The 18566-nt window shown below is 43.4% G+C and overlaps 1 protein-coding gene across 3 annotated transcripts in view; it reads left to right on the top strand.

Moving 5' to 3' along the window:
- The window catches only part of mdga2a (MAM domain containing glycosylphosphatidylinositol anchor 2a), a 990949-nt gene that overhangs the window by 480157 nt on the left and 492226 nt on the right, over positions 1–18566 (top strand). For all 3 annotated transcript variants that reach the window (XM_068038888.1, XM_068038889.1, XM_068038887.1), the window contains one exon: positions 11941–12270. In XM_068038888.1, coding sequence (XP_067894989.1) covers positions 11941–12270 — 330 coding nt within the window. The remainder of the gene's footprint in view (positions 1–11940; positions 12271–18566) is intronic.

Below are 18566 nucleotides of genomic sequence, written 5' to 3'. Positions count from 1 at the left end.
TAAAGATGGTGTTCTTAGGCAGAGTCCTTCTTCTTCTGCTGGAGCAGTTTAGATCTCTCTCTCTGTCTCTCTCTGGCTCTCTGTCTTTGCTTACCCAACATATACTTTTATTAAGCCCCTTATCAGACCTCTGGTTTCTGTTAAGTGACCATGGTTTCTCTTTACCATTGTCCTCATAAATTGTGTCTATTGGTGGGACTATTGTTAGACAGTGGGGTCTGGGTGGCACACATCTTCATTCCATTTTGATAAAGTGGAGTTTTTTCACACCCATTCATTTGACTTTGAATTTGGAGACACCATGTCTGCCATGCCATTGTTAACCCAATTTGTTGAAGTGAGGTAGCAATTAACACAGATGAGCCTTTTACGTTTTAATGTATTCTCCAAGGCCGATCCAAACATGAAAATTAACTTAGGGTTCTTGTAGTTTCCATGTGTCTTGGCAGTACAGATGAGGTTAGCTAACCTCCCAACTCCATCTTGTTTTTTAGGAAAAATGTCTTTTTTGGTTTGTTTTATATAGTTCATGATTTCTCCATGCATGAGCTTGACAGAAGAAACTTCTTTAGAGAATGGTGAGAATGTAGAACTCATTACCACAGGGAATAGTTGAGTAGTAAAGATGCAGTTAAGAGGAATCTAGATAAGCATATGAGAAAGGAGGGAATAGAGGGTTATGCTGATAAGAGACAGGTGAGGAAGGATGGGAGGAGGTTTGAGTGGAGCATAAATGCTGGGATGGACTGGTTCGGCCGAATGGCCTGTTTCTGTGCAGTATTCTTTTGGGCCTCCTTATCTCGAGAGACAATGGATACGCGCCTGGAGGTGGTCAGTGGTTTGTGAAGCAGCGCCTGGAGTGGCTATAAAGGGCAATTCTGGAGTGACAGGCTCTTCCACAGGTGCTGCAGAGAAATTTGTTTGTTGGGGCTGTTGCACAGTTGGCTCTCCCCTTGCGCCTCTGTCTTTTTTCCTGCCAACTACTAAGTCTCTTCGACTCGCCACAATTTAGCCCTGTCTTTATGGCTGCCCGCCAGCTCTGGCGAATGCTGGCAACTGACTCCCACGACTTGTGATCAATGTCACACGATTTCATGTCGCGTTTGCAGACGTCTTTATAACGGAGACATGGACGGCCGGTGGGTCTGATACCAGTGGCGAGCTCGCTGTACAATGTGTCTTTGGGGATCCTGCCATCTTCCATGCGGCTCACATGGCCAAGCCATCTCAAGCGCCGCTGACTCAGTAGTGTGTATAAGCTGGGGATGTTGGCCGCTTCAAGGACTTCTGTGTTGGAGATATAGTCCTGCCACCTGATGCCAAGTATTCTCCGAAGGCAGCGAAGATGGAATGAATTGAGACGTCGCTCTTGGCTGGCATACGTTGTCCAGGCCTCGCTGCCGTAGAGCAAGGTACTGAGGACACAGGCCTGATACACTCGGACTTTTGTGTTCCGTGTCAGTGCGCCATTTTCCCACACTCTCTTGGCCAGTCTGAACATAGCAGTGGAAGCCTTACCCATGCGCTTGTTGATTTCTGCATCTAGAGACAGGTTACTGGTGATAGTTGAGCCTAGGTAGGTGAACTCTTGAACCACTTCCAGAGCGTGGTCGCCAATATTGATGGATGGAGCATTTCTGACATCCTGCCCCATGATGTTCGTTTTCTTGAGGCTGATGGTTAGGCCAAATTCATTGCAGGCAGACGCAAACCTGTCGATGAGACTCTGCAGGCATTCTTCAGTGTGAGATGTTAAAGCAGCATCGTCAGCAAAGAGGAGTTCTCTGATGAGGACTTTCCGTACTTTGGACTTCGCTCTTAGACGGGCAAGGTTGAACAACCTGCCCCCTGATCTTGTGTGGAGGAAAATTCCTTCTTCAGAGGATTTGAACGCATGTGAAAGCAGCAGGGAGAAGAAAATCCCAAAAAGTGTGGGTGCGAGAACACAGCCCTGTTTCACACCACTCAGGATAGGAAAGGGCTCTGATGAGGAGCCACCATGTTGAATTGTGCCTTTCATATTGTCATGGAATGAGGTGATGATACTTAGTAGCTTTGGTGGACATCCGATCTTTTCTAGTAGTCTGAAGAGACCACGTCTGCTGACGAGGTCAAAGGCTTTGGTGAGATCAATGAAAGCAATGTAGAGGGGCATCTGTTGTTCACGGCATTTCTCCTGTATCTGACGAAGGGAGAACAGCATGTCAATAGTCGATCTCTCTGCACGAAAGCCACACTGTGCCTCAGGGTAGACGCGCTCGGCCAGCTTCTGGAGCCTGTTCAGAGCGACTCGAGCAAAGTCTTTCCCCACTATGCTGAGCAGGGAGATTCCACGGTAGTTGTTGCAGTCACCGCAGTCACCTTTGTTTTTATAGAGGGTGATGATGTTGGCATCGCGCATGTCCTGGGGTACTGCTCCCTCGTCCCAGCACAGGCATAGCAGTTCATGTAGTGCTGAGAGTATAGCAGGCTTGGCACTCTTGATTATTTCAGGGGTAATGCTGTCCTTCCCAGGGGCTTTTCCGCTGGCTAGGGAATCAATGGCATCACTGAGTTCCGATTTGGTTGGCTGTATGTCCAGCTCATCCATGACTGGTAGAGGCTGGGCTGCATTGAGGGCAGTCTCAGTGACAGCATTCTCCCTGGAGTACAGTTCTAGGTAGTGCTCAACCCAGCGGTCCATCTGTTTGCGTTGGTCAGTGATTATGTCCCCCGATTTAGATTTGAGGGGGGTGATCTTCTTGATGGTTGGCCCAAGAGCTCTCTTCATGCCATCATACATTCCTCTGATGTTTCCGGTGTCTGAGGCCAGCTGAATATGGCTGCATAGGTGTTGCCAGTAGTCGTTTGTGCAACGCCTAGCTGTTCTTTGTGCAGTACTTCTGGCTGCTTTAAGTGCTGCGGATGTTAAATCGCTGGGGGCTTTCTTGTAGTTCAAAAGTGCAATGCGCTTAGCGGCTATGACAGGTTCCAGCTCTTCATTATGAGATTGAAACCAGTCTGCATTTCTCTTCGCACTTTTGCCGTAGGTGGTCAAAGCTGACTCATAGATGGCGTCTCTGATGTGGGCCCACTTGGTCTCAGCATCCCCTGTGGGAGTGTTTTGAAGGGCTGTTACAAGTGAATTTAGAAATTTTTGTAACAGCTGTGGGTGAGAAATTCTGCTCGTGTTGATGCGCGGGTGGCCCTTCTGCTTGGAATGATGCAACTTCTTTGGTCTGAGTCTAACCTTGCTGCACACCAGGGAGTGGTCGGTGTCGCAGTCCGCACTGTGGAAGCTGCGTGTGATTTGAACACTGTTTAAGGCGGCTCGCCTTGTGACAATGAGGTCTAGCTGGTGCCAACGACGTGATCTTGGGTGCCTCCATGAAACCTGGTGACAGGGTTTAGTGTGAAAGAACGAGTTGGTGATGCAGAGGTTATGATAGGTACACAACTCAAGCAGTCTCTGCCCGTTCTCATTCATCCTTCCAACGCCATAGCGCCCAAGGCAGGAGGGCCATGAGTCATGGTCGGCCCCAACCCTGGCATTAAAGTCCCCCAGCAGGAATAGGTGTTCGGTGTTGGGGATGCTGCTAATGATGTTATGGAGTTGTTCATAGAACTGGTCTTTAGCTTCAGGTGCGGAACAGAGTGTTGGAGCATAGATGCTGAGTAGGTGTACTGGACCAGAGGTGGTGAGCAGTCGGATGGACAGTATGCGTTCCGAGCCATTTGAGGGAGGCTCTATCATGCTGAGCAATATATTCACTGCAATAATACTAAGCTAGGAGGGAAAGTGAATGTATTGAATGACCTGTATGAGAGTTTTGCAATTGGATACTAAAGAATATTACTGAAGCATGAGGGGTAAAATTTTACTCTAATTTCAAGCTACACTGAGCTAATAGTTCCCTCTCTTTCACGTACACTTGCTCTTTGTAGCACTTTGTCAGTAACATGAAGAGACAAATTGTGCTCACCACTGATTCCTGGAGGTACTTCGCTTTTTAGCCCCCTCAGATCTTGCTGACTCAAGCTGAATGCACAAATGTGACAGAGATAAATGGTTCTCTTACTGGGTCAGGCTGTTCCGCTTGGATTGAATCATGCTTATTGTATTCTGTAAACTCCTACCTACAACAATCTATTGTTCCGGTCAATCTATTGTTCCTAAAGTGTGGTTATTACGACATACACCTATCTTCCAAATAACTGTTTCATTTTCATCTATATATTGCATTTGCGGAGGGGTTCTGTGGAAAGGGCATATACTACTGATTGATATAGAGTTAGTTTTATTGTTGACCTGAATTTTTCAAACAATCCCATTTCTGATCTGACTGAACAGTATCTGAATAGTATCCAAACTATCAGTGCTTTTATTATGGAGTTATACACTAATTTTAATAATCACTCAAGGGAACTAACAAAACAAACCTGCTAGCCAAGATAGATTAAAAATAAATAAATACAGGACCACACTGGTCAAAACATTAACCGGTCTGTCAAAGATCTAGTCTAACAGTCTGATAATTAATACTGTGACACTTTGATATCATCTGTTATAAACCTGTACTCTGCTATGTACTGGATGCCTTGAATTAGCGTACATCAACAGATAGTGTGTCCCCTGTGTGTGGTCATTGAAATGTCAAGTATGGAGGTCATCAGATTCCAGAACTATTTTTATATAGAGTATTGACTATTCAAATTAAAGCACAGAAGGAGGCCAATCAGCCCTAACCTTGCATAAGATAATGCGGGATCTGTAAGACCAGGCATTCAAAAGGTTGGATTCCATTTTGGATGGTAAATTGTGTGTGGTTCTCAGATGACACCATTAATGCTACCTATGAGTATCACTTTCCCTGGGAGTCCCCAATCGGGGAATTCACCCTTTTGTTCATGCAGTTTTTTTTTTAGCATCATAATACTTACTTTTAAGCCTATGGCTCCCACTTTGAGAAAAGAAATGTATAAACTTAGAGCCAATCCATGGTGGCGGCAGGTGGGTTTAAGCTCATGAAGGTGGTTTGTATTTTAAAACATTATGATATAAAGTCAAAATATTGTATGGAGATAACCACAGTCAACAATATTATCCTCTTCTAACATCCCTCCTCTGTTGCGCAGCTCACTGTCACTGCCCTCACTTGGATCCACATTTACTTACTTGACCATAGCTAGAGCATTTCGAGCAATAGAATTCATTCCCATACTTACATTGTCACTTGGGAATCCACCAAGGATAAATCTTTGATTCTTTCCTTTTCCTCATCTATACACTTCCACCAACATGGGATAAGCTTCCACCTGTAATTCCACCTACTACTAAAACCCTCATTCATGACTTTGTCATCCCTAGATATAAATATTGCATTGCTCCCCTGGCTGGTCTCTCAACTTCAGCTCTGGGTAATCAGTTTATCCAAACTCTACTGCCTGTACACTATCCCACACCAACTCCTGCTTGGCCCATTACTCCTGCCTTTGCCGACCGAGGTCTCCTAGTGCATCCATCTCTCCCTCCCTTTACTCTACCATTGACAGCTGTGCTTTCAACAACCAAACCCTACATTGTGGAATTCCTTCCCTAAAGCCCACAGTCTCCCCGCCTCCCTACCCTTCTTTAAAACCCTCTTTATTCATAGATTTGGTCACTCCTCCTGATATCTCACTCTTCGGCTTGGCATCAATTTTTGTTCCTTATGCCTCTATGTAGAGCTTGTGTTTTTCTGTATTAACAGCTCTATATAAATGCAAGTTGTTGGTGATGATGATGGCAATGCATTTAACATAACATAAGAAATAGGAACTGAAGTAGGCCATTTGGCCCTTTGAGCCTGCCCTGCCATACAACAAGATCATGGCTGATCTTCTACCTCAATCCACCTTCCCACACTATCCCCATATCCCTTCAAAGTTAATTTTCTACAGCTGACGGTGACATGTATGATGGATGATCCATTGCCAGTAGTTCCATGCAGTGTGATGTCAAGGACAGTGACCCTACAAGTGAAAGAAAAATTGGAACATGCATTTCTTGATGCCATATTTTGCCTTTAAACATTGTTATTTTGAAATTCTATATCCTTCTAGTTGCTCTATTGAACCCAGGCCAAAAGGCAATTTTTTACATATGCGTAAACATTTGAAATATTTTTACTGGTGTGAAACTTTTTTGGGAGTGTCATGTAACTAACCATAGAATCATAGAACCACAGAACTTTAAATCTGCCTCTAGTTAGCCCCACTCCCCTGCTCTTTCCCCATTTCCTGCAATTTATTTCTCCTTCAAATAGTTATCCAATTCCCTTTTGAAGGCTACTATTGGATCTGTATCCACCAGTTTATCAGGCAGGTATTTCAAATCCTAACTACTCAATGTGTAAAAAACGGTGTTCCTTGTGTCACCCCTGGTTGTTTGACCAATCACCTTAAATCTGTGCCCTCTTGTTATTGACCCTTCAATTTCAGTTTGGGAACAGTTTCTCTTTATTTATACTATATAAACCTTACATGATTTTAAATGCCTCTATCAAGTCTCCTATTAGCCTTCTAAGCTCTAAGTAGAACAACCCTAGCTTCTCCAGTCTATTCATGTAACTGTAACCCCTCATCCCTGAAGCCATTCCAGTAAATCTCTTCTCAACCCTCTCCAAAACATTCATGTCCTTTCTAAAGTGGGGTGACCAGAATTGGACGCAGTGGCCGGAATTTTACGCCACCCCAGTGAGCCGAATGGTGGCAGGCGGTGGTGTAAAATGGAGCAGGAGGCTCCAGGAGGCCTTCCTGACCCGCTCCTGCCTCTGTCCCACTTTACGTAGGGCAGGGGATCTGGTGAAAAACAGGCCGCCTGCCCCAGTCCAATCAAGGCCCTTAAGTGGCCAATTAATGGCCACTTAAGGGCCTTCGTCTGCCTCTATGGGGATTTTACCCATGGCAAGTGGGTGTCCTGGAGCCGGGAAAGGCTGCCCAGTGAAAGCTGGCAGCCTCTCAGCGTCCCGGGGTTGGGCCCTGACTAACGGGCATAGGGTGCCCGATTGGGGCTACCACCACTTCCCCAAGTACCTCCAGGACCCCCCCACATCTCCCAAACGACCACTCTTGCCTCACCAGGGCCCGACCGATGACCCCCGGCGAGGCAGACCAAACTTACCTGCACTCCTGGCTCCATGTCCTCGGCTGGGCTGCAGTCCCAGCAGTGGCCACCGCTCCCAGTGGCACTGCTAGAACTGAGCTGCCGGCCCGATGATTGGCCAGCAGCTCAATGAGGCGGGACTTCCTCCCTCAAAAGGGTGGAAGTACCGCCTCGGACCAATTAATGGCCTGGGGACCCGTAAAATGCAGGACGGATCCCCAGGCTAGGCAGAAGTGGGTTCGCTACCGACTTTTACGTCGGTGGCTAGCTCTCGTCTGCCCGACGTAAAATCCAGCCCAGTATTTCAGCTGTGGCTGACTTTGTGGTTATATAGGATTAGCATAACTCCCTGCCTTTTGTACTCTATGTCTCTATTTATAAAGCCACGGATCCCATATGCTTTATTAACTGCTTTGTTAGCATGTCTTGCCACCTTAAAAGATTTTTGCACAAACACTCCTAGGTTTCTCACTTCTTGCATCCCCTATAAAATTGTACTATTTTGCATGTATTGTTTCTCCTCATACTTCCTACCAAAATGTATCACCTCACACGTTTATGCTTTGAATTTCATCAGTCATGTTTTTACCCATTTCACCAGCCTATGTATGTTCTCTTGAAGTCTATTACTATTTTCTTCACTGTTTACTACACTTCTGAGTTTCATGCCATCTGTAAATCTCAAAATTGTGCCCTTTACCCCCAAGTCCAAGTTGTTAATGTAAATCAAAAACAGCAGTGGTCCTAGTGAACTGTGGGGAACTCCAATATATACCTCCCTCGAGTCGGAACTCTCTGTTTTCTATTCCTTAGGCAATTTTATATTCATGTTGCTACTGCCCTTTTATCCCACGGGTTTCAGTTTTGCTAACAAGTCTAAAATGTGGTACTTTAGCAATCGTTTTTTGAAAGTTCATATGCATATCTTCAACTACATGGTCCTCATCCACTCTCTCTGTTACCTCGTCATAAAATTCAATCATTAGTCAAACACAATTTTCTCTTAACAAATCTCTCTGCCTTTTTTTTATTCCATGCTCGTCCAAGTGGCTGTTAATTATCTCTCGGCTTATTGTTTCTAAAAGCTTCCCCATCACCAACTTTAAACTGACTGACGAGTAATTGCCAGGTTTATTCTTTTCCCCTTTTTGTGAACAAGGGTCTAACATTTGCAATCCTCCCACCCTCTAGCAACACCATTGTAATGAAGGAGCATTGGAAGATTGAGGGTAGTAGCACCTCCTGCAATATCTACCCTTACTTCCTTCAGCATCCTAGGATGCATCCCAAATGGAGCAGATGACTTATCTTCTTTAAGTACTGCCAGCCTTTCTCGTACCTCCTCCTCTTTATTATTTTTATCTCATCCAGTATCCTGGAAACCTCCTCATTTACTGTAGCTTTGGCAAAGTTCTCGTATTTGGTAAACACCGATGCAAAGTATTCAATTCGTACCTTAGCCATGTCTTCTGCCTAGACCAACATATCTCCATTTTTGTCTCTAATTGGCCCCACTGCTCCTCTGACAACCTTTTTACTGTTAATATGCCTGTAGAAGATCTTCAGATTCCCTTCTATATTAGCTACCAATCTATTCTCATACTATCTCTCTTAGTTTCTTTTTCACTTCTTCTCTGTACTTTTTATACTCGGTCTAATTCTCCCTTGCATTAGAAAGCCTGTCATACAACCCCTTTTTCTGCCTCATCTGACTCTGTAACTCTTCTGCCATCCAGAGAGCTCTGGCTTTGGTTTCAGTCCTTTTCGCCCTTGTGGGAATGTATCTCAACTATGCCTGAACTGTCTTCCTTTTAAAGGCCATCCATTGCTCCTGTACATTTCTTCCTGCCAGGCTTTGACTCCAGTTTACCTCAGTCAGATCCCTCCTCATTTGATAAAATTAGCCCCCCTCCAGTGAAGTGCTTCTCTTCTGGATTACTCCTTATCTTTCCCCATAACTAACCTTAGTCACTATTCTCAAGATGCTCCCCGACTGTGATATTCTCTAATTGACCCACTTTATTCCCCCAGCAATGCCTCTCTTCTTGTTGGGCAAGAAATATACTGATCAAGAAAATTCTTCCCTTTCTCTGTCCTTAACACAATCATTGCCCCTTCAATATTGCAGTAGTAAAGACTCCCATTATCACTGCTGAGAAGGTTCCTTCTCAGCCTTTGCCTGGTTTAACTGTAATAGGGTTTAATTTTTAAACACTGTGTTTTAGCTCCCCCATAGTGAATCCTTGTTCACTGCTTTCCAATTGTAAGGCAAAGAAATCAATTCAGACAGGTTTTCTTAGATTTTAAACAAGAAAGGTAGAAGTTTATTCATCTTAAACGCTAACCCGGTTAATGACCACAAATATGCAACGTGACCACGCTAGCATGCATATGCGATAAACACACATGCAGATAGAGACAGAAAAGTAGAGAAGAATAAAGAGGAAAAGTTTGAGGCAATAGATGGTAGTTACAATCCTTTAAATTCAATGTGGAGTCTTTGGTTGCCAGTCAGTCCTGCTGTTTGTTGGGGCCCAGTTCACGCTTCAACTTGCTTCGATTGTGGAGTCTTTTCTCTCTTGAGGTTTACATGTCTTCTGTGGGTCCGGTGGGCTTGGGAAAAAGTGCGAGAGAGAGAGAGGCTTCCTTGTTGCAGTTTCCAGTTCGAACAGCCTTCTGAATTCAAACTGTCCTGTAGCTAGTTCAAAAAAACCTGGACCAGCCAGTTAGTCATGTGACCAGCTGGTTTAACCAGTTCTGACTTTGTGGATTGTAATCACCTTAGCAGTCGCTGGAATGCTGTTCCTTATACCTGCAATGTCTGGTGATCAAAATCCATTTGGGTTAATTGGAACAGCATCTCTTAGTATGCAAATGTCCTTCCAGCCTAGTGTTTTTTTTAAACAACTCCTTTCTTCACTCCAGCAACAGTTTAAAATCAATGTTCATATGACAAAATTAATATGCCTCATTCTTGGCAGGTGGCATGACAATAGTTATTATACCTCTCAGTAATTTCTCGGCAAATCTGCTCCTCCACCTCCTTCCCACTATTTGACGGTTATAAAATAAATTAAGAAATGTAATAGCTTCTTTGTTCCTTAGCTCCAACCCAATAAAATTTGTCTTTTGCCCCTCAAGGACACTGTCTTTTTAGCACTAAAATATTTTCCTTAGTCAAAACTGCTACCCTTTTTGTTACTTCCATCTTTCCTGAATACCTTGTATCCAGGAATATTAAGCATCCAATGCTTCCCTTTTTTAACCATATCTCAGTTATCATCAGTACATCAAATTCTCACATGGCTGTTTGCGACTGCAGCTCACCAACCTTATTAATTACACTTCGTGCATTTATACACATGTATTCTAAACCTAAAATAAAAGCAAAATACTGAGAATGTTGGAAATCTAAAATAAAAACAAACCTAAAATATTAACTCTGTTTCTTTCTCCTCAGATGCTGCCAGACCTGCTGAGTATTTCCAGCATTTTCTGTTACTCCAGACCTAACTTAGACTTTGTATTTCCTATGATCCTACCTAATTCTGTATTATTTATAACTCTGACTGTGTCTCCCAGTTCTCTGTGTACCTTGTTTCTATTTTTAATACTTTAACCTAGTGCCCAACCGCTGATGAATTCGTTTAAACCCTCCACCACCAGCCCACAAGGATATTGGTCCCAGCTCTTTTCAAGTCCAACCTTGAACAGGAAGAATCTATTTTCTGTGATCTATTTCTATTTAAGGCAGACAGATTCACAAAGCCCATTTTTACTAGAAGCTGAATGGCATAATATGTCCTTTGAGCCACAGTGACTCAACACCCACGTAGTCATATGCTGAACACAGAGAATTCCACCTCAATTTTGCTTTATTTCATTTTTTTGATAGTAAGACTCGATTCAATATCGTTGCCAATGATGTCCATTAGTTTATATGAAAGTATCCACAATGAGTAAACTTTAGATATGCCGGGATCTTGAAAGGTTAAAAAAAATGGTAAAACATGAATAATTAATTACTTATCATAGAATCATACAGCACAGAATCAGACCATTCGACCCATCATGCCTATGTCATTGTAAGTTTTTAGCCAATAATACAAAGCCAGTGGATTCCAACCCTCTACCAGCAAAAAGGTTTATTAAAATTTTCAGTTTGCACTTTATTTCACTATTCTAATGCTGCTGTTTGAAAAAGATGCTTCATGGTATTCTGGTCTTAAAATTAATTTAATATTCCATGTGATTGAACTGTATCAAAAAATGTGACCAGGTTTGTTTAGTGAGGCATTCTCTACTTTGTGCTAATATTGAGGTACTGTTCCAGAATTACTCGCAGCTCTTGTCCCAGTGACCATTCTTCCTGTGTGAGGCTAGATAATTAGGCACCTTGTGTGACCATCCAAACATCATTCCCAATTACTGTCTTGTTCCATGCCTCACTTATTGAAATCAGCTAGCTCTGCAGAGGCCAAAGAACAAAATTGGATGTTCCTGGTCCTTGCATCTCAGTACCATATGGGGTAAAGAATTTAGCCATTCAGTTATGGAGAAGCAATATTGTTAAATTTAATGAATTAAATATTGATCAGCCCTACAATCTGAATTTCACGTATCGATGAGGAATTCACACGTCTGATGTGTATAGGTGATCTAGTGGCTTACTCTGGACGTTACCACTGATGTCATTCACGCACATTAGACATGAGTTATATTCTCCCTCCCAACAATGTGTATGGGATAGCTGCTTAATTCTTATTGTGATTTCTGTAATAAAACCTATTGAACATCAGCTGTTCTCTTTATCCTAGCTCTGAAAAAGGGACGTTTTTGGATTACACCAGATCCATACCATGATGATGACAACATTCAGATTGGCCGTGAAGTTAAAATTTCCTGTCAAGTGGAGGCCATTCCCCCGGATGAGTTGGCTTTCTCTTGGTTCAAGAATGGACGTCCACTTCGGAGCTCGGAAAGGATGGTTATTTCCACAACAGATCCAGATGTCTCACCCGGCACGACCAGTCTGGACATTATCGACCTGAGATTCACAGATTTTGGGACGTATACTTGTGTAGCATCTCTAAATAGTCAGGTTGTACCTGACATCAGCATTGATGTGAACATCTCCAGCAGTACCGGTGAGTACTCAACCAAGGTTGAGATGGTGATTATATCCCAGATTAGTTTTTGGGCAGTTTTTATTTTCTTAACTGTAACATCACTTTTCAATTTCTCTATCATTGTCCTTCTTCAATTTAAAGGATAAGATGGCATAGGCGACTGTTTAAAGTGTGTGACATGGTGAGGCCATGAACCTCATGTTGGCTTCTAGTTGTTGGGAGAGTTGGATGTTGCTGACATTCTGTTATCCAGTTGCTAGGGCTGTGGAATACCACAGACTGTGAATGATTTGATGGTTTCCTCCTGCTGCTATAAGAATAGGGTGGTTATGTTGTACACTTCTTCACACCCTGTTCCTCTTTCTAAAACAACAACAGCTACTGCTGTTATGTAGTGCCATCAGCATAGTAAAACATCCCAAGGAACTTCACAGGAGCATAATCAGACAAAAAAATAAGACCAAGCCAAAGAAGGAGTCATCAGGACAGTTGGACAGTCAAGTTTCCATCAAGACCATGATGTCAATGCAATAAGGTCATGGATAGCAAAGGCCTTGTTCCCAAGTGAATGGACATTCAGGAGGGAGAGGCAGAGGGGCGGTAATTTGCTGATTTGTTAACCAAGTCCACAGGGTTAGCAATGAGAGGGATGACAGGGAAGGAGGTTGATAAGATTAGTCCCCAGCAAGCGTGCTGGGTGGAAAGGTTTGTGAGAAAGTAGAATGAGATAGTTGAGTTTGCTGCTCATAAGGAGGCAGCAATTAATGCTTCAGTGGACCTTCAGAGAATGCTGAGAGAGGCACAAAGGGAAGCTGGGGGCTTATTCAAGAGGCAGTTGAGTCTGGGATAGTGGCAAAACAGTGTGATGGTTGAGGAGTAGCAAAGGATTGGGAAAGGAACTTTAGGTTGGGTTAGGGTGGGGGCAAAGTGCCCGAGAGAGAAGAAATGAAAGGAGGCATGACTGGATCATAGGTAGGTGAGGGAACAGGAGAGAAGGGTCCAAGTGGGTAAAGAAAAGGAACATGGAGATCGAAGTAGTGAGCTTGGGTCCAGTTGGCAGTCAAAATGCATACATGAATGGACACAGGGAGACTAGGGTTACATAGACATGAATGATAGTTTCCACATACACTTTTCCATACTGTTACCTTGTAATCAGAAGAACAGCATGTGTGGCAATGTTTTTTTTTATTACCCATTGCCAGTGTTACCATATATCAGTTATACATTGAAAACTCTACAAATGTTACACATACACATGATAGCTATTGTTTAATTTACAAGACTAGGCAATTATCTTGTGGTAGATTTTATGTTCTGATGTTATAACATATATCATCAAATTCAGAATTTAGGGCAGAAGTTAAATTAGCAAGAAACCTAACCAGGTTAAACTCCAAATTCCAGCCCCTGTCACTTGGCATGCCCACTCTCCACCTCCAGCAGTTTCAGCACCTGTAGATTGAGGCCCCACACCAGGAATTCAACACATAATTTACCTTGTTACTCTGGTGCAGTGATGAGAAAGTATTGCATTGTTGTTTGGCTGAGCTTTGAAACCAAGGCACCTCTGCTAGTTCTGGTTTAAGTTTAAGTGGTTGGTAATAGTCAAAGAGAGCAAGGATTTTTCTCAGCACCCTAGACAACATCTATACCACATATATCTACATTGATCCAAGTCACTGTGAAAAAAAAGTTAGTTTCTTTTCATTACTTGCCCAAAGAGTTTTGTGTCTTCAGCAAATTTAATATTACTGCTAAAATTCTGTCCCATATTATTTATAAATGGAGTTCAATAGCATAACTATCTGGAACTTCACTGGTTACCTTTTCCTAGGCAGAGCATTTTCCATGTAATACCATTATGTCTTCTGTTGCCAAATTAAGTTCCATTGTATCTCCTCTAGCTCTATTATCCCCTCTTAAATGATTCACTCCCCTGACTCAACCTTCAATATATCTCCCACTACCCCATTGTTGACTTGGACCTTACATGGTCAGGGTGTTGACGAAGCTGCCTTCATATCCATATTGAGTTACCTCTGGTGTCCCCCAAGGATGTCTCCTTGGACCTTTCTTATTTCTCATCTACATGATGCCCCTCAGTGACATCATCTGAAAACAGATCAGTTTTCACCTGTATGCTGACAATATCCAGCTCTCCACCACAAAGAACAAAGAACAGTACAGCACAGGAACAGGCCATTCGGCCCTCCAAGCCTGCGCCGATCTTGATGCCTGCCTAAACTAAAACCTTCTTCACTTCCGGGGTCCTTATCCCTCTATTCCCATCCTATTCATGTATTTGTCAAGATGCCTCTTAAACGTCTCTATGGAACCTGCTTCCACCACCCTCTGTGTAAAGAACTTGCCTCGCACATCCCCTCTAAACTTTGCCCCTCTCACCTTAAACCTATGTCCCCTAGTAACTGACTCGTCCACCCTAGGAAAAAGCTTCTGACTATCCACTCTGTCCATGCCGCTCATAACTTTGTAAACCTCCATCATGTCGCCCTTCCACCTCCGTCGTTCCAGTGAAAACAACGAGTTTATCCAACCTCTCCTCATAGCTAATGCCCTCCAGACCAGGCAACATCCTGGTAAACTTCTTCTGTACCCTCTCCAAAGCCTCCACGTCCTTCTGGTCGTGTGGCGACCAGAATTGCACACAATATTCTAAGTGTGGCCTAACTAAAGTTCTGTACAGCTGCAGCCTGACTTGCCAATTTTTATACTCTGTGCCCCGACCGATGAAGGCGAGCATGCCATATGCCTTCTTGACTACCTTATCCACCTGCATTGCCACTTTCAGTGACCTGTGGACCTGTACACCCAGATCTCTCTGCCTGTCAATACTCCTAAGGGTTCTGCCATTTACTGTATACTTTCCACCTGCATTAGACCTTCCAAAATGCATTACCTCACATTTGTCCGGAATAAACTCCATCTGCCATTTCTCCATCCAAGTCTCCAATCGATCTATATCCTGCTGTATCCTCTGACAATCCTCATCACTGTCCGCAACTCCACCAACCTTAGTGTCGTCCGCAAACTTACTAATCAGACCAGCTACATTTTCCTCCAAATCATTTATATATAATACAAAGAGCAAAGGTCCCAGCACTGATCCCTGCGGAACACCACTAGTCACATCCCTCCATTCAGAAAAGCACCCTTCCACTGCTACCCTCTGTCTTCTATGACAGAGCCAGTTCTGTATCCATCTTGCCAGCTCACCTCTGATCCCTTGTGACTTCACCTTTTGTACCAGTCTACCATGCGGGACCTTGTCAAAGGCTTTACTAAAGTCCATATAGATAACATCCACTGCCCTACCTTCATCAATCATCTTCGTCACTTCCTCAAAAAACTCAATCAAATTAGTGAGACTACCTCTCTCAATCCCTCCACACCCTCTGAATAGACAGACTGCTTATCCAACATCCAGTACTGGATGAGCAAAAATTTCCTCCAATTAAATATTGGGAAGACTGAAGCCATTGTCTTAGGTCCCTGCCACAAACTCTGCTCTCTCGCCACCGATTCAATCCATCTCCCTGGCAGCTGTCTGAGGCTGAACCAGATTGTTTGCAAACGCGGTGTCATATTTGACCCCGTGATGAGCTTTCAACCACATATCTGCACTGAGACCAGCTATTTCCACTTCCATAACATCACCTATCTCCGCCCCTGCCTCAGCTCTTCTCCTGCTGAAACCATCATCGATACCTTTGACTATTCCAATGCACTCCTGGCTGGCCTTCCACATTCTACCCTTACTAAACTTGAGGTCATCCAAAACTCTGCTATCCATGTCTTAACTGGCATCAAATGCTGTTCACCCATCACCCCTGTGCTCGCTGACCTATACTGGCACCCAGTTAAACAATGACTTGATTTAAAATTTCTCATCCTTGTTTTCAAATTCCTTCATGGCCTGGCCCACCCTTATCTCTGTAATCTCCTCCAGTCCTACAATCCTTCAAGATATCTCGGCTCCTCTAATTCTAGCCTCTTGAGCGTCCCTGATTTTAATTGCACCCCCCACCCCCACCCTACCGCCCGCCCCCCCCCCCCCATTGGTGGCCTTGCTTTCAGCTGTCTAGGCCCTAAGCTCTGGAATTCCCTCCAACAGCTCTCTGCTTCTCTACCTCCTTTAAGACAGTCCCTAAAACCCACCTCATCTGCTCTAATATCAGCAATGTGGCTTGATGTCATATTTTATTTCATAATGCCTCTGTGAAGTGCGTTGGCGTTTTGTTATGTTAAAGGTGCTGCTTAAATACAAGTTGTTGTTAAGCATACAAATAAGCTACTTGACCTCAGATGTCTTCTAGTGTATGTTCTAAACATTATTAGGGATAGAGAAAAGAAGACTGAGAATTTGAAGAAGGCAGCCCTCTTAATATTGAGAAGTAAAGACTCTGAAAAACACATAAGGCCTCCATGTATCTGCATTATGTTTTTTTTGCCTGGATAAGTAATGACATTTGGTGGCCATGTTCTATTACTCTAAAGGCTTTAATCATCTGCATCGAAATACTATCCTTGCTTATTAGTTAAAACAGCAGTGAATTTCTTTTTCTGTATCCAGCAAAGGACAGTGACAGAGAATTTTCTCTCTGGTGCCCTAAATGTCAACTGTGTTCAAGCACAGCAAAGCACAAGGTACCAATGTTATAATTAAATAGCTCACAGTGCCTAACGCTTTATCATGGACTCTATCCATCTACTCCAACTGAAACCATGCATTTGAAGGTTGGGAAACTCCTATGATAGTGGCTACTGATCTCACAACGATTGGAGCAATGAAACAGAATTTGATCTTCATACTAAACATTATGAACCTGTTTATCTGTAAACAAAGAGACAAAGGAACCTCTCGCCAAATTTGCTTTTTTTCTATTATCATAATAACTTCCTTGTGCAAAAACCAACAGAAAATTACATGCTAAGCATTTCGTAGTATAATGAAGACACCTCTAATTCAAAAGATCTGCACGTGCACTGTGTACCGCCTACCAAGCTAGATACTGATGAGGGTCAGTATGTCATAAAGACATAGAACTAAATAGAACCATAGAAAAGTTATGACACAGAAAGAGGCCATTCAGCCCATCATGTCTGTGCCAACTGAAAAATCTAGCCACCCAATTTAATTCCACCTCCAGCACCTGGTCCGTAGCCTTGCAGGTTACTGCACTTCAGGTGCAGGTCCACGTACCTTTTAAATGAGTTGAGGGTTTCTGCCTCCACCACCAATCTGGGCAGTGAATTCCAGACACCCATCATCCTCTGGGTGAAAAAGTTTTCCTCATGTCCCCTCTATTCCTTTGACCAATCACCTTAAATCTGTGCCCCCTGGTAATTGACCTCTCCATTAGGGGAAACAGGTCCTTCCTGTCTACTCTATCTAGGCCCCTCATAATTTTGTACACCTCAATTAAATCACCCCTCAGCCTCCTCTGTTTTAAGGAAAACAATCCTAGCCTATCCAGTCTTTCCCCATAGCTGCAATTTTCAAGCCCTGGCAACATTCTTGTAAATCTCCTCTGTACTCTCTCCAGAGCAATTATGTCCTTCCTGTAATGTGGTGACCAGAACTGTACACAATACTCCAACTGTGGCCTAACCAGCATTTTATACAGTTCCAGCATCACTTCCCTGCTTTTGTATTATATGCCTTGGCCAATCAATGAATGCATTCCATATAATAAAAGCAAAATAATGCAGATGCTGGCAATCTGAAATAAAAACAAGAAATGCTGGAAATACTCAGCAGGTCTGGCAGCATCTGTGGAGAGAGAAGCAGAGTTAACGTTTCAGGTCAGTGACCCTTTTAGAGAGATCAGAAGAAGAGAGAGAGAGATAGAAGAACAGGTAGAGAGAAGAAGGGTCACTGACCTGAAACGTTAGCTCTGCTTCTTTCTCCACAGATGCTGCCAGACCTGCTGAGTATTTCCAGCATTTCTTGTTTTTCTCAAAGCACTCCATATGCCTTCTTCACCACTCTATCTACCTGTCCTGCCACCTTCAGGGACATGTGGGCATGCACTCCAAGGTCTCTCACTTCCTCTACCCCTCTCAATATCCTCTTTTTTATTGTGTATTCCCTTACTTTGTTTGCCCTCCCCAAATGCATTCCCTCACACTTCTCCAGATTGAATTCCATTTGCCACTTTTCCGCCCACTTAACCAAACCAGTGATATTATTCTGGAGTCTACAGCTATCCTCTTCACTATCAATTACATGGCCGATTTTGTGTCATCTGCAAATTTCCCAATCATGCCTCCCACATTTAAGTCCAAATCAT

Source organism: Heterodontus francisci, chromosome 9 (assembly GCF_036365525.1).
Source record: "Heterodontus francisci isolate sHetFra1 chromosome 9, sHetFra1.hap1, whole genome shotgun sequence".
NCBI classification, from domain to species: Eukaryota; Metazoa; Chordata; class Chondrichthyes; order Heterodontiformes; family Heterodontidae; genus Heterodontus; species Heterodontus francisci.
This window is presented reverse-complemented; position numbering and strand designations above follow the sequence as displayed.